The sequence below is a fragment of the Homarus americanus genome, unplaced genomic scaffold (genome assembly GCF_018991925.1).
Source record: "Homarus americanus isolate GMGI-L3 unplaced genomic scaffold, GMGI_Hamer_2.0 scaffold33500, whole genome shotgun sequence".
NCBI classification, from domain to species: domain Eukaryota; kingdom Metazoa; phylum Arthropoda; class Malacostraca; order Decapoda; family Nephropidae; genus Homarus; species Homarus americanus.
The window spans coordinates 308,891-332,372 of NW_024725170.1; the positions used below are offsets into that span (position 1 = coordinate 308,891).

The 23,482-nt window shown below is 45.6% G+C and overlaps 1 protein-coding gene across 1 annotated transcript; it reads left to right on the forward strand.

Moving 5' to 3' along the window:
* The first annotated feature begins 5,400 nt into the window (after nucleotides 1-5,400).
* LOC121864755 (proline-rich extensin-like protein EPR1) lies at nucleotides 5,401-21,422 on the forward strand. Its single transcript, XM_042363922.1, has 5 exons — nucleotides 5,401-5,404; nucleotides 5,666-5,819; nucleotides 14,708-14,720; nucleotides 15,025-15,157; nucleotides 20,203-21,422. The coding sequence occupies exons 1-5, from the start codon at nucleotides 5,401-5,403 to the stop codon at nucleotides 21,420-21,422; spliced, it is 1,524 nt and encodes a 507-aa protein (XP_042219856.1).
* Nucleotides 21,423-23,482: the final 2,060 nt, after the last annotated feature.

Sequence of the window (23,482 nt, forward strand, 5' to 3'; positions counted from 1 at the left end):
GGAGAATTATATTGTTAGGGGCAGTTGTTGATTATAATGCTTTAGGGATGAGTGTCAGGGGGAAGGAGGGCGACAGCAGCTGATTGTCTCACTGAAGATCTAAAGGTGAGTTTGTCCCTTGTGTTTCAGCTTTATGTACAAGTGTTTAATGCAGGCGACTTATATCACCACTAACAGGAGTCTTAATTTCGCCGTCTGTACTTTAATTCATCTTTTCACCTGGATTGAATCTTTAAGAATTTATTTTACGTATTTATTTTGATTATTTTTGATTCGTGATTAGAATCGTCATTGTAGTCATTTAATTATATCGCCCTCATCATCCTTCATCACGGGGAACATGAAAAATATCTCTACAAGACTAAAATTAAGTGAAATAGATCTCCCCTCATTCTATGCTATCTATAATTGTTAATGACTTTGAACCTTTGTCAGACACGACTGGAATTCTAATTGCATGATTAATTATCGTCGAGAATTTAATTGGAATAATTATTACAAGAGTGATGACCGTGAAGAATTAGAGGTCAATGGGTGGTTAGAGTAAACACAGGGAGCGACTCGTCTTACCTGGGCGTTTGTTCGTGCCGTCTCCCATCCTCTCTAATTGGCAGTAAATTACCTGTGTGTGTGAGTTATAACAGTAATGGCTATGCTCACACAATACACACACAGTCACGATGGGGCATTATTGTCTTTTACCTCGATCCTCTTTTCATGATTATTTGGCCTTATTCCCTATTCTCCAATTATCCTTCCCTACACAGAACCTAAAAGAATGAGGATGGTTATTCTTGGTCCTGTGTTGTAAGTCTGGTTTATTGATATTTGCTCTATTCCTTATTCTCTGTCCCTTCAGATGCGTAAGGTTTATTCTATCTTCCTTTATTAGTATTTTGTCAGATTCCTTATTCTTTATCTACACGGAAAATCCAAAAGCTGAGATGATTATTCTTACTCCTGACCTCCTCTTCCCTTTTTATTTTATTTTATCCTATTCATTATTCTCGGTATTTTCACTGCATTTATTACCACACCTCTTTGTTTCTCCCTTCTCACTCTTCCCCTCTGCTATTCCCTATTTATTAGTTTATTTTCTCTTTCACCCTTCACTCTTAACCTCTCTCACTTTGTGCTGTTCTTTCTCTCTCATCTCTCCTCATCTGCTTCCCTCTCTTCCTAACAAAATAATTGCTGTTTATTTTCCCCTGTGACCTTCTCCCCTTCTGTCTCCCCTCGTGTGGCTGTCATCCCTCGTGTGGCTGTCGTCTCCCCTCGTGTGGCTGTCTCCCCTCATGTGGCTGTCGTCTCTCCTCGTGTGGCTGTCACTGCCCCCCGTGTGGCTGTCGTCTCCCCCTCGTGTGGCTGTCTCCCCTCGTGTGGTTGTCGTTTCCCCTCATTGTGGCTGTCGTCTCCCCTCGTGTGGCTGTGTCCTTTCATTGTGGCTGTCGTCTCTCCCCTCGTATTGCTGTCGTCTCCCCTCGTGTGGCTGTCTCCTCGTGTGGTTGTCGTTTCCCCTCGTGTGCCTGTCGTCTCTCCCCTCGTTTGCTATCGTCTCCCCTCGTGTGAGAAAGCAATGTCCTTTCGTGTGGCTGTCGTCTCCTCTCCAGTGGCTGTCACCCCTCGTGTGGCTGTCGTCTCCCTCATTGTGCCTGTCGTCTCCCCTCAATTTGCCTGTCGTCTCCCCTTAGGTGGCTGTCACCCCTCGTGTGGCTGTCGTCTCCCCTCATTGTGCCATCGTCTACCCTCGTTTGCCTGTCGTCTCCCTCGAGTGGCTGTCACCCCTCGTGTGGCTGTCGTCTCCCTCGTGTGCCTGTTGTCTCCCTCGTGTGCCTGTCGTCTCCCCTCGTGTACCTGTCGTCTCCCCTCTCGTGTGCCTGTCGTGTGGCTGTGTCCTTTCGTGTGGCTGTCGTCTCCCCCCATGTGGCTATCATCTCCCCTCGTGTGCTTGTCGTCTCCCCTCGTGTGGCTGTCACCTCTCGTGTGGCTATCATCTTCCCTCGTGTGGCTATCACCTCTCGTATGGCTATCATCTCCCCTCGTGTGGCTGTCATCACCCCTCGTACGATTGTCTCCCCTCACTCTCTCGCTTCCTGTTTCCCCTCTGTCTCTCTCCCTACTTCACATCCGTCTTATTAGGACCACTATATCTCCTTGTCTTCCCTCTAAATATTCCTTCATGGCCAATTTATCAACACGCACACGTATTCCTCTCTGTCTTCATAACTGTGTGTGTGTGTGTGTGTGTGCGTGTGCGTGTGTGTGTGTGTGTGCGCGCGCAACCCCGTGTACCATCTACAGTGGGTAACGTCCCTGTGACTGTCCTTCAGTGGGTGGCATCCTTCAGTGTGTGGTATCGTTCAGTGGGTGGCATCCTTCAGTGTGTGGTATCGTTCAGTGGGTGGCATCCTTCAGTGGGTGGTATCGTTCAGTGGGTGGCATCCTTCAGTGTGTGGTATCGTTCAGTGGGTGACATCCTTCAGTGGGTGGTATCCTTCAGTGGGTGGCATCTTTCAGTGGGTGGCATCCTTCAGAGTGGCATCCTTCAGTGACATCCTTCAGTAGGGCGACATCCTTCAGTGGGTGGTATCCTTCAGTGGCGGCATCCTTCAGTGGGTGGCATCCTTCAGTGGGTGGCATCCTTGTGGGTAGCATGCTTCAGTGGGTGGTATCCTTTAGTGGGTGGCATCCTTTAGTGGGTGGCATCCTTCAGTGGGTGTATATCCTTCAGTGGGTGGCATCCTTCAGGTGGTGGCATCCTTCAGGTGGCATCCTTCGGTAAGGGCATCCCTTAGTGGGTAGCATCCTTCAGTGGGTGGCATCCTTCAGTGGGTGTGGTAGGTCGTCCTTTAGTGGGTGGCATCCTTCAGTGGTGTATCCCTTTAGTGGGTGGCATCCTTTAGTAGGTAGCATCCTTCTGATGGTGGCATCCTTCAGTGGGTGGTATCCTTTAGTGGTGGCATCTTTTTAGTGGTGGCATCCTTGTGGGTGGTATCCTTCGGTGGGTGGCATCCTTCAGGTGGTAGCATCCTTCAGTGGGTGGCATCCTTCAGTGGTGGCATCCCTTAGTGGAGTGGCATCCTTCAGTGGGTGGCATCCTTCAAGTGGTGGCATCCTTCAGTGGGTGGCATCCTTCAGTGGGTGGCATCCCTTAGTGGGTGGAGTCCCCGGGGAGGAGTAATTAGTGTGGCTGGTGCAGGTTTGCTCAGACCGCCATGACACGGTGCTCGTCTTTGTCCTTCGCTTAGTTTACAAATATTTACTTTGTCGAGGCTGAGTGACGCTCCATTGTCTCAGTGGCTGCTGCTGCTTCTCTTAGCGTGTGTGTGTGTGTGTGTGTGTGTGTGTGTGTGTGTGTGTGTGAATATCAGGAAACAAAAACAAAATAGCTTCTTGTTGTGTAAAAATTAGGAAAAGAGTTACAAGGCTGTGTAGGGGCGACTATGATGTTGGTTACACCTATAGAGACATTGGAGGGAGGAGAGGCGTGGCTATGTTGATGATGTAGCAGACGGTCGTAGGTGTGTACTGAAGGGGGGTAAGGAGAGATGTGTAGTATATCGTAGGGAGGAGGAAGTAGCGTTCGTGGTGAGAAAGGTCTTGTGGTGGTGTAAAGGGAATGGAGGAGTGGGCGTGACTTTTTTATGGGAAGTAAAGGAACATGGCTCTCTGTAGGGGAGGAAAGGGAAGAGGATATGGTTTTGTCTAGGGGAGGAAAGGGTAGAGGACATGAGTTTATGTAGAGGAGGGAAGGGAAGAGGATATAGCTTTCTGTAGGGGAGGGACGGAAAGGAAACATGGCTTACTGTAGGGTTGGGGAGGGAAAGAAGCATGGCATTGTGTAGGGGAGGAAGAAATAGGACAGGGCTCTGTGTAGGGGAGGTGTATTGAGAGTTTGTTGTTGTTGGGTCGAGGGAAAGTTTAGAAGAAAGGGTTAAGGGGGAAGATAGATTGATTATTATACAATGACTCGTATTATTCTCCATTTATTGATAATATAATGGAGAGAACAGGGAAATGGGGCGAAATATTATTGAAATGGAACACGTTTTGGAATATTGCTTTTAACGTTTTTTATATGTTGTGGATATTTACTGTGTCTTGTTCACTTCCTTGACGGTCTGGGTGTTTACGATAAAGTGGGAAATAAATTGATTGACGAGAAGTTACTGAGAATAATGTGTTTATGTTCCCCGACTTACGTGGAAAATGTAGGAGTAAAATATATATTTTTTTAATTCGTTTATTATGTCCGGGATGTCTTAGGGACAATCTACTGGTTGGTCATTGTGTGCATCAAGGACTACAGAATTACTACCAAGATATATCAACATTTCAATAATCAAATTCAGTGAAAATACAGTTTAAAGAGAACATTTGTAGACAGTGAGTACAAGTGTGTTGCAGGTGCTGTAAGTAGGTCCGAGGAAATACAAAACATTCCGATATATCTTACAAGAACAACATGTATACACAACAACTGATGGGCGATAATGTGAGGATAGTCGTTCCGTCTTGATCAAATAAGCGCCATCAGTCCTCACTCACCACCAATCCAATTGAAGGTTGTAGATAGTAGGATCCAATACAAGGCGGTGGTATCTTAGAGCATCTAGGGGGGCGCCATAAACAAGCCAATTTCGGTATCTACAAGTCGTCGGGAACAGTCTCGCTGCTGTGGGTCGAAATTGTGCCATAAAAGTAAGCGCTTATCTTACTACCCTCGACGAGATGGCCCGAGGCTCTCTCCTGCTGCTGCTGCTGCTGCCGCTGCTGCCGCTGCTGCCGCTGCTGCCGCTGCTGCTGCTGCCGTTGCTGCTGCCGCTGCTGCCGCTGCTGCTTCTTCTGCTGCTGCTGTTGCTGCTACTGCTGCTGCCGCATATTATTATTATACAGGGTGTCCCATAAATTTCCATACATAGGAAAAATAAACCTTTTTATATGAAAATCCATTTTTATTTATATAATATGCTTTACATGACTACCATTCTGTTGAAAACACTCTTCAATGCGTGTCCTCCACAGCTGAAGAACACGTTCAAGCACAGCTGGAGTTATGCTTGTAATGGCGTTGGTGATACGTTGCTTGAGATGATTTATGTTTTGTATCTTTTCCTGATACACCATGGCCTTCAAATGCCCCCAAAGGTAAAATTCAGGTGGGGTAAGGTCTGGGGATCTGGGGGGCCACTCCACAGGACCACGCCGACCAATCCAATGTTAAAAACCATATGTATGGAAACTTATGGGAAACCCTGTATTATTATTATTATTATTATTATTATTATTATTATTATTATTATTATTATTATTATTATTATTATTATTATTATTATTATTATTATTATTATTATTATTATTATTATTATTATTACGAATTGTAATAATAATAATGCAAATATGGGTATGGTTTTGATGAATATGTTAATAATCTCAACAATACTCATAATAATGATAATAACAATATTAAATTTGATAATCATGCTCATGATAATTTTTAGTGTTAGCTGTAAGAAAATAGGACATCATACACCTGAGAGGAAGAAGGAAGGAAGGCTAAAGAAATAATCTACCTACTCCATCAATGCCTACTTTTCTTCCCCACGAGGCGACGAAACTTCCCTCACGAGATTTTTGTTAAAGTGACGTTGAGTTTCCACGTCAGACTTTGTGAAGCTCCAGCCGAGGGTTTACTCCACACTTTTAGAGAAAATGCCAAGATCCTCGCTCTATGTTGACAGGTTGTTGCCAAGAACCTCACAAGACTTTGACCATTCGTTGCCAAGATATACGAAGGAGTTTCACCAAGTGTCGCCGAGGTGTGAGCTGCAACACACACAATTAAGAAGTAGAAACAGCAGTAGTGAAGAGTTTTATAAGATAATCTGAAATATATTAGTCCGGTGATACATATTTAATTATACCTCGTCACTCTTTGGGTCAGTATTTTTTTTTATGATAGTTTAAGTTTGTACCGAGACTGAGACATTAGTACATCAATAATCATAACGCCTGGCAGTAACTCACTCACGTGTTGATATTCTGCTGTTCATTAAACTCTGTCAGCGAGTCACTACATCAGGCACAACTAGCTGACACAACTGAAATAAAAAGGTGTTAGAATATATTGTAAAATGCAGTATATTTCAGCTTCATTTAGAGCATGTTATACAATTATGTAATTATATTTTTTCCTTTGAGTGCTCCGCCAACCATTTTCTATCAAAGAGCAGTAAAAGTCCGTCGGCACAAAGCTCTCACCATAAGAGTTTCATCACATAACCCGGATGAAACAAATGGTCCTTAATAATTGAGGCTGCATATCTTACCGAGAAGTCCTGAGTGGCCCTACGAGAAAGCAGTGAGCTGGCATAATAAAGGCTCGGGCTACTATCTCTCTCTCTCTCCTTCCCTCCAGAAGAAATAAGTGATCCTAAATAATAAAGCTCTCAGATCCCTTCAAGGCCAGCACGGGATCCCTCGCATCAAACAAAAGACTCCCGGAACGCTTTCACAGACTCCTCTATTCTGACGGCGGGATATGACGTCTATAAACACTGCTTATTGCTACGCCTATGTGAATAACCGAGCCACACACTTCCCGTCCTCTCTTCTTCTTTTCTTGTCTCTATTTTCTTGGGTAATTACTCGAAATTCCTGTAGTATTGTCCAGTAGCAAGTGATTCTAAATGACAAAGGAATGGTTTTGTTTATCTGAGAGGAAGAAGGAAACTCTACATCACAGTTAAGTTAGAGGTATTGGTCGGGCGTCTTCCTTGCTGTCGCCCTTCATCTTCCCTACGATAACACAACACTGAGATGTTTACATGAAGGACGGAAAAGACACTCACACACACACCTTCCAGAGTGACCCAGAAGAGATGTCACTACCTGAAGGATAATAATATAACGAGTAATATATCCATTAATGGCTTTTAGAGGCCACTGTGGTAATAGTAACGAGCGTTTAACTGCAAGATTAACTGTGTTTTATGGCTTCATGGACAATATTACCTAATAATTTGGCTGGCAGTTAGCCCAAGTGAACAGTTAAAATGGTCGTTGTGTGGTGAAGCGCAGGGAAAAACAACCTATTTTGGTGGCGTCCGGACAACACTAGTGGTGATGCTCTTACTTGTAACGAGGTCAGTGAGGTTGATCTTGTTGTAACGGGGTCAGTGAGGTTGATCTTGTTGTAACGGGGTCAGTGTGTTGATCTTGTTGTAACGGGGTCGGTGATGTTGATCTTGTTGTAACGGGGTCGGTGATGTTGATCTTGTTGTAACGGGGTCAGTGTGTTGATCTTGTTGTAACGGGGTCGGTGATGTTGATCTTGTTGTAACGGGGTCAGTGATGTTGATCTTGTTGTAACGGGGTCGGTGATGTTGATCTTGTTGTAACGGGGTCGGTGATGTTGATCTTGTTGTAACGGGGTCGGTGATGTTGATCTTGTTGTAACGGGGTCAGTGATGTTGATTATATTGTATGGTAAAAGTATGTGATTATTATTACTGACCTTTTAACGTATTTATTGGCGCTGACACATTACACTGGTGATGTAACGTCACGCTGACACATTATACTGGTGATGTAACGTCACGCTGACACATTACACTGGTGATGTAACGTCACACTGACACATTATACTGGTGATGTTTTGCAAATGGCTGGCGTCTCAAATATCAGAGGTTTATGAGAGTCTTGGGTTGGTAACGCCGCCTCTGCCCCTGTACTGTAGACTGCGGAGTGACGTAACAAACTGGTCCTGTCCTTGTGTTGTAGTACAGCTGTTACTGAGGTTGTGTAGCTTGTGTTGTTCGTCTCTCTACCGCTGCTCACGCCCAATTTTCCAATGCAGTTTATACCGTTTTTGTTTTTTGTTTCTCATAGTACTGTTTTTATTTAGTAATGCTCGTATCCATCCCTGCCATCACCCCTACCCACTCCTACTGTCACCTCCACCCACCCTTACCATCATCCACCTTACCATCACCCCACCCACCCTTACCATCACCTCACCACCCCTTACCACCCTCACCACCTTACCCACCCCACCCACCCATACCATCATCCACACCCTTACACTCACCCACCCTTACCACCCCTCACCCCACCCTTACCATCACCCCACCACCCTTCATCTACCATTACCCTCACTTCTCCCTTCTTCACCCCCACCCCACCCCTCTACCTCCCTCGTGAGCATTATATTGGAAGAATAATGACCACTATGGAACTTAATTATTCTAACAGCCACCAAGGAATCCTCGCCTCCATCGCTCATCTAGTCCTCAGCCGGTAGGTGTGGTGGGAGAGGCCGGATGAAAAATGGAGCCGGCATTGGAGCCCGACTTGCCCTGCTCCGTCAAGTAAAGGAGTTGCTTTCATAGACCCGAAATTCAATAGTTACCGTCAACGCCCACCATTTGTCTGATCTAACCTGATTGGAGGGGATTGGACGGTTGAACTTGGATGGGGGATTAGGGGGGGGGTAATGGGTGGATTGGAAATTGGAGATTGGGAGGGTAGTGGATGTGGATTGGAAGGTGTAATGGTGGATGGAGATTGGAGGAGAGAATACTGAAGTTAATAGTCAGGCAGAGACAGAGAATAAATAACACATAAGGACCTATCGAAAAAAAAAGCATCATTAAGAGCCTTTTGCTATTTTTTATATAAACAACAATAAAAGTCATAGTAATTATATTCAAGATTATGAAGGTCCTCCCCCCCTCTCAAACACACTGGATTAGGCAGCTGGACGACACCTAAACCATGTATCTGAGATTAACTGGATCTTATAAGCTGCCAACTGGGGGCTCTTGAATGCAAACTTGGGCTCTATAAGGTGCCAGGGGAAGTGTTTGTTTACGATGGTTTCTCCGTAACTCAAAGTACGAGCATCTTTAGAAATGACTTGTCCTCTCCCTCACCCACCCAAACCACACCCAACCAACCACCCACCCACCCATCCATGCACACTATAAACTCCACACCCTTCCTTCCCTGTTCTCCCCTCTCCTCCTGTTCTCCTCCATCTCCTTCCTGTTCTCCCCCTCTCTCCTCCCTGTTCCCCCCCCTCTCTTCCTGTTCTCCCCTCTCCCTCCTGTTCTCCTCCATCTCCTTCCCTGTTCTCCCCCTCTCCTCCTGTTTCTCCCCCCCTCTCCTTCCCTGTTCTCCCCCTCTCCTTCCTGTTCTCCTCCATCTCCTTCCCTGTTCTCCCCTCTCCCTCCCTGTTCCCCTCTCCTTCCTGTTCTCCCCTCTCCCCCCTGTTCTCCTCCATCTCCTTCCCTGTTCTCCCCTTCCCCTCTCTGTTCTCCTCTTCCCTCCCCTGTAATTGCCCGCTCTCCCGATGTCCGATTCAACTAAATCCGATATTTAAGGTCCTAAGGTTTATTAGCCGATAGTATCATCTGCAGTCCTCTAAATCTGTGTGTTGTTCCCAAATTTGGCTCATGAAAAGTTTTGTCAATTTTAGGGCCAATATAACCAGAAGCTTCCGGTACTACACCACTACAGGATGACAATGGTGACCTCTGACCCTCCCTAGAACGATACTACACCACTACAGGATGACAATGGTGACCTCTGACCCTCCTTAGAACGGTACTACACCACTACAGGATGACAATGGTGACCTCTGACCCTCCCTAGAACGGTACTACACCACTACAGGATGACAATGGTGACCTCTGACCCTCCTAGAACGATACTACACCACTACAGGATGACAATGGTGACCTCTGACCCTCCTTAGAACGATACACACCACATACAGGATGACAATGGTGACCTCTGACCTTTAGAACGGTACTACACCACTGCAGGATGACAATGGTGACCTCCTGACCTCCCTAGAACGGTACTACACCACTACAGGATGACAATGGTGACCTCTGACCCTCCCTAGAACGGAGTACTACACCACTACAGGATGACAATGGTGACCTCTGACCCTCCCTAGAACGGTACTACACCACTACAGGATGACAATGGTACTCCTGACCTCCCTAGAACGGTACTACACCACTACAGGATGACAATGGTGACCTCTCTGACCCTCCTTAGAACGATACTTACACCACTACAGGTTGACAATGGTGACTCTGACCCTCCCTAGAACGGTATCACACCACTACAGGATGACAATGGTGACCTCTGACCCTCCCTAGAACGGTACTACACCACTACAGGATGACAATGGTGACCTCTGACCCTCTAGAACGGTACTACACCACTACAGATGACAATGGTGACCCTGACCCTCCTTTAGAACGGTACTACACCACTACAGGATGACAATGGTGACCTCTGACCCTCCCTAGAACGGTACTACACCACTACAGGATGACAATGGTGACCTCTGACCTCCCTTAGAACGGTACTACACCACTACAGGTTGACAATGGTGACCTCTGACCCTCCCTAGAACGGTACTACACCACTACAGGTTGACAATGGTGCCCTGACCCTCCTAGAACGATACTACACCACTACAGGATGACAATGGTGACCTCTGACCCTCCTTAGAACGATACTACACCACTACAGGATGACAATGGTGACCTCTGACCCTCCTTAGAACGGATACTACACCACTGCAGGATGACAAGGTGACCTCTGACCTCCCTAGAACGGTACTACACCACTACAGGATGACAATGGACCCTGGACCTCCTTAGAACGGTACTACACCACTACGATGACAATGGTGACCTCTGACCTCCCAGAACGAGCTACACCACTACAGGATGACAATGGTGACCTCTCTGACCCTCCTTAGAACGATACTACACCACTACAGATGACAATGGTGACCTCTGACCCTCCCTAGAACGGTTCTACACCACTAGGATGACAATGGTGACCCTGACCCTCTAGAACGGTACTACACCACTACAGGATGACAATGGTGACCTCTGACCCTCCCTAGAACGGTACTACACCACTACAGGTTGACAATGGTGACCTCTGACCTCCTAGAACGGTACTACACCACTACAGGTTGACAATGGTGACCTCTGACCCTCCCTAGAACGGTGTCCTGAAATTCCATCGTAATGCTTTTCTTTTTCGAGTATTACAATTGTGTGAGTCAAATTAGCATAGAAAAATTACTTTCACCTTTCCTTTCTCCCTCCCTCCCTCCCTCCCTCCCTCCCTCCCAGTAACACACTATCTCCCTTTTGTCTTATCAGGCGTAAATTTTCTCTTTAGTTGGCAGTGCCGTAAATTTTCTTGTGTTGGCAGTTTTTGGTTAATGGGTTGTGTGGTTTAGTGGTTTTCTCCTCATAACTTGCATTAATGATTCTTTCACTATTGTTTTTATGAGCTCATTAATGCCGTCCTGAGTGCCTGCTGTTCACCCAGATTTTCCCTCAAACCTCTTTCTGGTTTTTTTTATTTACCTTTTTTGTGTAAATTGGTGTTTTTATTTTATTTGGTTAATCTTTTTGGTTTGGTCTATTATGATTATTTGTTATATATGTTTACCTGTGTGTGTTATATGACATATGTACTTTTGTTCATATTTTCATATACACACAGACACGCAGGTACACATACATACATACATGTAAGCACACACACATGCAGGTAAACAAACATATATATACAAAAACTCACACACGTTCCAACACACACACACACACACATCACACACACACAACACATATACACCAACACACACACACACACACACACACACACACACAACACAGACACACACACCACACGACATACACCCTTATCTATACAAACGCACTTAAATACACCCTCATGCACACATACACATCCTCTTTACATACAAATATATAACCCAGGGTCACTTATACACCAATATATTTTTACCCTTAATAGTGTATTCAGGTTGTTGGAGGGGTGGGGGGGGTTACGCCCTTGAGCTCGTTTGTTGTGGTCTTCAGTGTAAACAGTGTAAACAGCTTTATGTTCAGATTCACTTAGAGAGTAATACAACATGTTATAGTTAGCAAGCTTAGTGGACAAGGCCATCACCTGTAATGGCATCAAACCACCTCATTCCGTGCTTAAAGACATTATGACCTATTGAAGGGAAAATATAGGTCATGTGTTTATTAAAAGTTTTTAAGTGTGTTATTCTAAGTTTGATAATGTGGTTAGGGTCCAGCGATGACTGTGAGGGATCGTAAAGACATTAAAAAAAATATTGACTCTTGAATGGGGTAGACATGCCGTTGTAGGTGGGTCTAACGTTGAATGGTGATCGCTGTATTAACGAGACGCTATGCCGGGTAGACAGCAGGCAGATTAATTGCTTTTGTCAACTATTAATTATCACGGGTAATTATCGCGCTAATTATCAGATTTGACGTAACAAGATTATCACGCTGGAGAGTTAGGCTTCACTCGGGATTGTAATTACACAGATCTTGTCCATAAACCATCACGATTATAATTGTATTAAAATCAAAAATAGTAATGAATTATAATGCTAATAATAGTTATGTAAATAATAAGTATGAATAATAAAAATAATAATAATAATGATAATAATAATATAATAATAATAATAAAACTAACAAGGATAACAATGCTAATAACAATATTACAAATTGTATGAAGGTAATGATGATAATAACAGTAATAAGAATAACAATCATTGGCCCAACAGTATCACCATCTATAACAAATTATAACTTATGTATCAGGATTTCGTATAATGAACAAACAGACAGTCAGTAGACATTATAAAACACAAACAGACAGACAGACAGTAGAGTTAACACGACAGAAAACACAAACAAAACACACAACAAACAACAACAAACACACAACACCACAACAACAACAAACACAAACACGACACCAGACAGTAGAGTTAACACGACAGACAGACAGTAGGGTTAGCACGACAGACAGACAGTTGAGTACACACAACAGACAAGAGTTACCGACAGCAACGTAGGGTTAGCACGACAGACAGACAGTAGGGTTAACATGAAGGACAGATAGACAGTAGAGTCAGTAAATCGTGACACTCTTGACAGCCTCTTGTCTGCGGGTAATAACAAGGTATCTGAACACTTCGCTGAAAGAGGCAAGTTATGACGTAAGGTAAGTGAAAGTTTAGCTACGATCTCGTAAATTATGACAGGTAACAGAGGTGTGTGTGTGTGTGTGTGTGTGTGTGTGTGTGTGTGTGTGTGTGTGTGTGTGTGTCGTACTGTATACGTCACCCAATTCTCTATGAAGAAAGGTAGTAAAATATAACCGAGCGTCTCAGTAACGGCCGACAGACCCTTCACAGGTAACTTAAGACGGCCAAACAAACGTCTCCATCAAGCCTTCCACGACAACAACCGCCCGACCATCCAGGGTGATTAATTAAGCATATTTTTTTTTAATGACATGTGAATCTCCCGTCTGGTATCCTCCCTAAACTCCCAGGTCGAAGTTATGGTCAATATTTGGATCACTGAACGACCCATGTTAGAGTTTTGTGGTAGGAGAAACATCAGGTGTTGTTATTATGTTATGAGATGCACCAGGTGTACGTTTGGAGTCACACCAGGTGTTATTAATACGTTATGAGTTATACTAAGTGTTACCATGCAGCTTTTATTATCGCGCCCAGGTGGCTGCATGTTGTCCACTTGATGGTCTGTTTGTAAATTTGATTAAGGATAAGAAAACTCTCAAGAATCGAAGACATGTAAATAAATGACTCACTACTACCATAATGATGTATCAAGTCTTAATAAATTACTTGTGGAAGTCTTCAATTTTGTAGAGTCCATTTTAGACCAACTTAGTTAACTGAAAATAAATAATGACTAGTTATTATGAGACTTTACTTCATGTGTTGAAATTTTTGTAATTTAGAAGATGTCTGTCTATTTTTAGTCATTAAATCCAATTATTGCGTATCATATAACTAGTTTCGTTCATTAAATCAAATTACGGCATTTCACATGACAGACTTTGATTATGTAATTTTCTTGTTTTTCGCGAAAGGTAAAAATGATCAGTTGAAAATATAAGAAGGAAAAATGGACTAGCATTAAGAGTTATGGCCTGACAGGAGGAGCAATCCATCAATATGACATTAGTTCTGGAGGTAAAACACCGCGTGAGGAACATCCATAAATTTCTGTAATAAGATTTGCCGGGCCGGGAGCTCCAGCCTCCCGCCAGGCTCACAGATGGCGACCCGCGCACCCTGATTATTCTAGAATTATCATCAGTCGATCTGAATTTTCAAGATTAAACGGGATTGATCTCTAATTATCGTTTAATATCACTCCATCCGTCGGGCTAAATGCTCGAGGGATGGAAGATGAGGATGGGGGCAGTGAGGAGAGGAGGGATGGAAGTGGATGGTGAGGAGTAGAGGAGGAGGGATGGTGGCGGCGAGGAAGACGTGATCCGTAATTTTAGTTTAATTGTTAGTTTGATAGTAAGTTTAATCAAGAGCTATCACATTTACGCTGGGTGGGTGAGAGAGGGGCGGACCTCCTCCTCCGTCGCTCTCTCTCACACACACACACACACACACACACACACACACACACACACACACACACACACACACACACACACACACACACACACACACACACACACACACATACACACACACACACACACACACTATCTCCTAAACATAAAAGAGTGCAGTTCAGTAAAAATCAAGTCAATTATAAATAAGTTTAAGGTTGGACAACAGGTGTGAAGCAGAGGTACGTAAGCAAATATTATGAGTGACATTACCAGTTATTAACAAACGTAACTTATACTGCCAGAAAAAAACTCGGAGGACGTTCATGTAACTCGAACACGTGATATGTCCAAAATGCCTTTAATCCCTTAGTTAAGATAATTGGATCGTGCCTATTAACAAATCCTCTCGAGCCCTAAGGAAGATTAAGATCCCAGCCAAGTTTCAAGAGAATCGGTCCACCACTTCAAGATTTATCTCGTTCATGCCAGGGATAGACTTAGGCATGGCTTGTAGGATTCTATAAGACATAAACTTGTTCTCAGAGTAAAGAACATCTAGTCACAGATCGAAATAGTCAGATCAGAGTTATTGGAAATGTCAGAAAGCTTGATAATGTAGTGCAGCTTGAAGACGAGAGCCAGGAAAAGAGCGTCACAAACAGCTTTATCGACAGCTGTTAGCGAGACCGGATAATCCTTGGCTGCTAAATGATTCATGTACTTTCCTGAAAGCTAATTGACTCGTCAGGAAGGCTAAAATATACATGTTTACTTGGCAATAGTGTGTGTGTGGGTGTGTGTTATGTGTGTGTGTGTGTGTGTGTGTGTGTGTGTGTGTGTGTGTGTGTGTCCCATCTACTCACTGTAATGTAAATAAGAGAGATGTTGAAAGAGTTTAATAACAGCAACACAGTGATGAATTTTAGATGTAGGTTATGTTATGTTAGGTTAGGTTAGGTTAGGTTAGGTTAGGTTAGGTTAGGTTAGGTTAGGTTAGGTTTACTTACTATACAAGGTGTTGAAACCCGTTGTTGTTGTCCCTGTTCGTCACCATTAAGCAGGTGGTAAGATGCCTCACTTCCTTGACGTTAATGTTTCTTCACAAATTTGTGTACACCATTACCAAGCTGCTCCGATAGTGTACTAATACAGTTGCCAGTTGTGTAAGAGCCAGTGTAGTTGTCGTGTAACCAGGTGTTATGTAACTGTATCAGGTGTTATGTAACTCATACCAGATGTTATGTAACTCTACCAGTTGATATTACTGTACAGGTGTTATGTAACTGTACCAGGTGTTATATAACTTACCAGGTGTTATATTAACTGTACCAGGTGTTATGTAATTACCAGGTGTTATGTAACTGTACCCGGTGTTATGTAACTGTACCGTGTTATGTAACTGCCAGGTGTTATGTAACTGTACGAGTGTTATGTAACTGTACCAGGTGTTATGTAACTGTACCAGGTGTTATGTAACTGTACCAGGTGTTATGTAACTGTACCAGGTGTTATGTAACTGTACCAGGTGTTATGTAACTGTACCAGGTGTTATGTAACTGTACCAGGTGTTATGTAACTGTACCAGGTGTTATGTAACTGTACCAGGTGTTATGTAACTGTACCGTGTTATGTAGCTGTACCAGGTGTTATGTAACTGTACCAGGTGTTATGTAACTGTACCAGGTGTTATGTAACTGTACCAGAGTGTTATGTAACTGTACCAGGTGTTATGTAACTGCAGGTGTTATGTAACTGTACCAGGTGTTATGTAGCTGTACCAGGTGTTATGTAACTGTACCAGGTGTTATGTAACTGTACCAGGTGTTATGTAACTGTACCAGGTGTTATGTAACTGTACCAAGTGTTATGTATAGCTCCGTACCAGGTGTTATGTAACTGTACCAGGTGTTATGCTTAACTGTACCAGTGTTATGTAACTGTACCAGGTGTTATGTAACTGTACCAGGTGTTATGTAACATGCCAGGTATGTAACTGTACCAGGTGTTATGCAACTGTACCAGGTGTTATGTAACTGTACCAAGTGTTATACCTTTGTACCAGAGTGTTATTTATACCAGGTGTTATGCTCACTGTACCAGAGTGTTATGTAACTGTACCAGGTGTTATGTAACTGTACCATTATGCAACTGTACCAGGTGTTATGTAACTGTACCAGGTGTTATGTAACTGTACCAGGTGTTATGTAACTGTACCAGAGTGTTATGTAACTGTACCAGGTGTTATGTAACTGTACCAGGTGTTATGTAACTGTACCAGGTGTTATGTAACTGTACCAGGTGTTACATACAAAGTTAATATGGCCCTTCACCTGGTGCCTTCTGCTGTTCACGTCGTCATCTTTAATTTCTTCCATTTTATTGGTTTGTTTTGTAATGTGTTATGTGTATGTTATGGTTTAGGTGATGGTCAAGACTGAATACCTCTGTTACATTGAGATCTGTTGTGTATTGTAATCTGGGAAATACACTGTAAATTATTTATATTTCATGCATACATACATACATACATACATACATACATACATACATGATGCCCCGGGGTAAATGGAGTATGTCTTGGTGTATGAAAGACAAAAATACTTTAGTATTTATACAAAAGGAATCCCGATGAAGAAAAATTTCTGTAAAACTACAAAAGACGAACATTATAGAATAAAGAAGAAGAAAACCGAGAATAGATAAACCAGAAGAGACACGAAAATATGGGAGAGAGAGAGGACGGGAGGGTAGTAAAGAAAGGGAGATTAAAGACGACGTTTTGAGATAATAGAGAGAAAAATGCAAAAGATAAACGAGCAGGGACAAGCAAGAATGAGATGGATTAAAGGCAGAATATAGTAAGACAGGAAGGAGGATAGACAAGAAAGGGAGGAGGAAGCGAGAGGACGTGGATTAAAGTAACAGCAGGGAGTTTGGGGCGCATACACAAGTTGAGGCACACCATTAGTATTGCCTCTTGTCCGAACGGCAGGTGCCTCATCCCATGAGTATTGCGTGTGGGTGTGTGTGAGTGTGTGAGTGTGAAGGGGGTTAAGGTGTATTTGTGGTTTGGTTTGTGTTTATGGAAAGGATCTGAGGCCTGTTTATCTGGGTGTGGTTTAGTGTATATGGTGGAGATGGAGCAATGGGGTGCCAGCGCCAGTGTGTATATACGTGTGTATTTAACTATTTATATTATTTTAAGCTTTTATAAATATATATATATATATATATATATATATATATATATATATATATATATATATATATATATATATATATATATATATTTCTATATTATTATTATTATTATTATTATATATTTTATGTGTAGGTGTATGTGAGGCAGTACCCAGGAAGGGGAGGAGGGGAAAGTGACTCATCTCTGCCAGACACCAGCAATAGAAATGTCCGGCGATAAGTTCTGGGCTGATGCAAGTCCTCGTGGGAGGGAGACGCTCATGAAATTACACACACACACACACACATACATATATATATATATATATATATATATATATATATATATATATATATATATATATATATATATATATATATATATATATATATACAATCAACACCTCAACCCGCCAGGATTCGAACCCACGGCCCACTAGCCCATGACTAGCGTTGTGTACGTGTGATTTTGTGGAATTTATATTCCTATGTATAAATTATATGTTTACAAAATATAGATTGTTTCTCTTCATTTTCTACTCACCAGCCCCGCTACACTCACCCACACACGCTCTTCCTCACGCCCTCCCCCCCACACACACACCTCCTCCCCCACACACCTCCATCCCTCTCCACACACACACACCTCCTTCCCCCACACACCTCCCTCCCCCCACACACACACCTCCTCCCCCACACACATTCCTCCCCCACACACACACCTCCCTCCCCCACACACTTCTCACCCCCCACACACTCCTCCACCCCAGACACACACATTCCTACCTTCCCCCCACACACTCCATCTCACCTACTGTCTTAGTTCACTACCCCACAGACACTATGAAGGTGAAGTGTACAGTGCCGCAACATACAGTGCCGCAACATACAGTGCCAGTAGACGTGTTGTGTCGTGGGTGAACTTTTTCGAGAGTTGGTGCTGACGGATAGTTCATGTTTACAAAGTTACTGAGGAAATAACTGTATACATTTGCATATGTCTGTCTGTCTGACTGTCTTTTCTGGATTTCTTGGTCTCTTTGCTGTCTGTCTGTATGCCTTTCTTTCCATCTCTTAGTCTGTCTGTCTGTAATGTCAGAGTTTATAGCGCATCCAGTTTTATTATAACGTTGGCTGCTTATTATTATTATTATTATTATTATTATTATTATTATTATTATTTTTATTATTATTATTATTATTATTATCATTATCGTCTTCCTTTCCTGTGTTGCTTATTTTTCTCAATTACTGTTATTTCTTCTGCATTTCTCCTATTATTGTTGTATTTTCTCTCTTCCTCTTTCTTTCATTTCCCATTTCGCTGTATCCTCTCTGTTCTCTCTTATTGTTCATTCTATTCCCTCCCATGTCGTTCTATCTCTCTCCTCTCGTGCGATTTCTTCTGTTATTCACTACTACTACTACTACTACTACTGTCAGAACTATTGCTCTTGTTACTCGCACCGTTATCAGTGTTATTCATGTTATGACCTCTGCCGTTATTGTTATTGTTATTGCTGTTTCTCCTGGCCCCTTGTATCTGTTATTCTTGTTTTCCCTGTCCAGTCAGTCAGTCGCCTCTGGGTGTTATGGCCTCGCTGCCCTTCCTTACACCGTCCATGTTTGACTTTTGTATCAAGGGTTATACGATTGGTAACTGAGATGAAAGTGTTGTAGAATATTCAAGGGGTTTAATGATAACAATGTGTTGGTAATTAAATATCCAGGATACAGAGAGAGAGAGAGAGATATATATGTCTAAAGCGACTTTCAACTCAGGAAATACGTGAATGAATACTTATTATAGGATATGGGTAACTTGTGGTGTAATAGACCAACGGCGATTGTCGTGTGTGTGTGTGTGTGTGTGTGTGTGTGTGTGTATTTCCCTTGGCAAGAACTAGAGGAGGTGGAATTCCCAGTATTGCTAGGGCACACAGGGCCCGGGCTGGAATGATGGAGGGGGGGACGAGTGGGCTGGCTACCTGGCATCCATTTCCTCGCTCAAAGTCTCGTGATCCTCAGATGGAATTGCCCAGGAGTTTCAGATTACGGTAATTTAGGATCAAAGACTCGTGACTTGGAGATTTCATTGCTGAGTGGGTTCCAGAATATCCACATTTTTTTTTTTTTTTTGAAGCTTTTCATTGGTAGTCTCCAAGGTACACAGGTCTAGGAGATCCATGGGTTTATATATCTTGAGAAAAGGTGTTGGTGTTCTTTTCTCAAATCTCCAGACACTTTATGCATGTCTCCTCCTCTTACACATCCTCTCTCTCTCTCCCTCTCTCTCTCTCTCTCTCTCCTCTCTCTCTCTCTCTCTCTCTGTGGTTACATTACTGGTTCCTCGTTTCAGTTTCTCTTAATTTGATTGTTTTCTCTTTTTCTCCTTACATTTTCTGTTCTTTATTATTTATTGCTTCACTTTTTAGTACTCAATTTTGTCACACTGTTTACACACTTTGTTTACATTGTGTTTGGTCGTTGTTTCTTATGTTTGTTGATGTTTACCTTCACCGACCTCGCCTTCCTTTGTAGTTCAGTCTTCTCCCTACACAGTCCCCACGCTCTCCCTACACGTCCCCACGCCTCTCCCTACACAGTCCCCACCTCTCCCCACACAGTCCCCGCCTCTCTACACAGTCCCCCGCCTCTCCTACACAGTCCCCGCCTCTCCCTACACAGTCCCCACGCCTCTCCCTACACAGTCCCCCGCCTCTCCCTACACAGTCCCCGCCTCTCCCTACACAGTCCCCGCCTCTCCCCAGTCCCCACGCCTCTCCCTACACAGTCCCCGCCCTCTCCCTACACAGTCCCCACGCCTCTCCCTACACAGTCCCCCGCTCTCCCCTACACAGTCCCCACGCCTCTCCTACACAGTCCCCACGCTCCCCACAGTCCCCACGCCTCCCACAGTCCCACGCCTCCCTACCCCCGCTCCTACAAGTCCCCACGCTCTCCCTACAGTCCCCACTCCCTACAGTCCCCGCCTCTCTCACAGTCCCCACGCCTCCCTACAGTCCCCACGCCTCTCCTACACAGTCCCCACGCTCTCCTGCAGTCCCCACGCCTCTCCCTACACAGTCCCACGCCTCTCCTACACAGTCCCCGCCTCTCCCTACACAGTCCCCACGTCTCTCCTACAAGTCCACGCCTCTCCCTACAGTCCCCACGCCTCTCCTCACAGTCCCGCCTCCCCACAGTCCCACGCCTCTCCCTACACAGTCCCCACGCCTCTCCCACAATCCCCGCTCTCCACACAGTCCCCACGCCTCTCCTACACAGTCCCACGCCTCTCCTACACAGTCCCACTCCTCACAGTCCCATCGCCCTCCCTACATCCCCCTCCACATCCCCCTCCTACACAGTCCCCGCCTCCCTACACAGTCCCCGCCTCCAGTCCCCACGCCTCTCCCTACACAGTCCCGCCTCTCCCTACACAGTCCCCCCCCTCCTACACAGTCCCCCTCCCACAATCCCGTCTCTCCTACATAGTCCCCACGCCTCTCCTACAGTCCCCACGCACTCTCTCTACAGTCCCCACGCCTCTCCCTACAGTCCCCACGCCTCTCCTACACAGTCCCCACGCCTCTCCTACACAGTCCCCACGCCTCTCTCTACAGTCCCCACGCCTCTCCTACACAGTCCCGCCTCTCCTACAGTCCCCACGCCTCTCACTCACAGTCCCCACGCCTCTCCCTACACAGTCCCCGCCTCTCCACAGTCCCCGCCTCCACACAGTCCCCACGCCTCCCTAATCCCCGTCTCCCACAGTCCACGCTCTCCCAACAGTCGCCTCTCACTCACAGTCCCACGCCTCTCTTTACAGTCCCCGCCTCTCCTTACAGTCCCCACGCCTCTCCACAGTCCCCCCTCTCTCACAGTCCCACGCCTCTCCCTACACAGTCCCCACGCCTCTCTCTACAGTCCCCACGCCTCACCTACACAATCCCCACGTCTCTCCTACATAGTCCCACGCCTCCCTACAGTCCCACGCCTCTCTCTACAGTCCCACGTCTCCCTACATCCCACGCCTCTCTCTACAGTCCCCACGCCTCTCCCTACATATTCCCACGCCTCTCCTACACAGTCCCCACGCCTCTCTCCTACAGTCCCGCCTCTCCTACATAGTCCCCACGCCTCTCCCTACACAGTCCCCACGTCTCTCTCTACAGTCCCCACGCCTCCCTACACAGTCCCCACGCCTCTCCTACATAGTCCCACGTCTCTCCCTACATAGTCCCGCTCTCCACACACCCACGCCTCTCACACAGTCCCCCTCCCTACACAGTCCCCGCCTCCCCACATCCCCCTCCCCACACCCCCCTCCCTACACATCCCACCTCCCCACAGTCCCCACCCCCACCCCCCACCCTCCCACAGTCCCACCCCCCTCACATCCCCGCCTCTCACTACAGTCCCCACGCCTCTCGTCCCCACGGCTCTCCCTACATGTCCCCACGCCTCTCCCTCACAGTCCCGCCTCTCCTACACAGTCCCCGCCTCTCCCTACAGTCCCCACGCCTCTCTCAGTCCCACCTCCCTACAGTCCCCTCTCTCCTACATAGTCCACGCCTCTCCTACAGTCCCCACGCTCTCTCTCTACAGTCCCCGTCTCTCCTACAGTCCCCACGCCTCTCTCTACAGTCCCCACGCCTCTCCTACATATTCCCCCGCCTCTCCTACACAGTCCCACGCTCTCCCTACAGTCCCCACGCCTCTCCTACATAGTCCCCACTCCCTCTCCTACATAGTCCCCCACGTCTCTCTCTCTACAGTCCCCAAGCCCTCCCCATATTCCCCACGCCTCTCCTACACAGTCCCCCTCTCTCTACAGTCCCACTCCCTCCCCAGTCCCCTCCTCTCCCTCAAGTCCCCTCCCCTACAGTCCCACCCTCTCCCTCCCACGCCCCGCCCTAAGTCCCCCCCACAGCCCACGCCACAGTCCCCGCCCCCACAGTCCCACGCCTCTCCCTCACATCCCCACGTCTCCCTCCCACGCCTCTCCCTACACAGTCCCCACGTCTCTCCCTACAGTCCCCACGCCTCTCCTACAGTCCCCACGCCTCCCTACACAGTCCCGTCTCCCTACAGTCCCCACGTCTCTCCCTACAGTCCCCACTCTCCTACAGTCCCACGATCTCTCATTCACATAATATTGTCAATCTACCGTGTGTTTGTTGTGTCTTATACGTTCAGGTACCCGCGATTTTCCCTCTCTTGAAATATCCTCCTCCTTCTCCTCTTTGATCGAGATCCCTCCCCCCTCCTCCCCGTCTTACCTACAAAAGTTCCCGCAGTCTTAACACAGGTTGGGTAGACCCCCCCTCAACACACACACAGAGTCGCTACAGTGGTCTTTGTTCCTCTTCACCAAAGTTCCATCAGGCACTGTACAAAGTCTCTTTTCTGCTCATAAATCCTTTGCCACATATGTACAAAGGCTTCCTACGGCCTTCTCTCCTCGCCCATCTACCCCTCCTTATCTTGCCTCTATCTCTTATCTCTCCATCTCCCTCTTCATCTTTTCCCATCTCTCCATCTCCCCTTTTCGTCTTTCTTCCCCATCTATCCATCTACCCTCCCTCTCTCCTCATCTCTCTCCTCTTCCCCGTCCCTTTACACCTCTTGCGCTTACTTAAGGTATTTAAAACTTCCAAAAGGATAGAACTTATCCCTTCACCTCTTACAACCAGCCACCAAGTCAGCCCACAGCCAGCCCACAGCCATCCCACAGTCAGCCCTGTAGTCAGCACACAGCTCACACTGCTCCACCTGACACACTACTGACACTTATGTCACCTGTCTCACACTTATG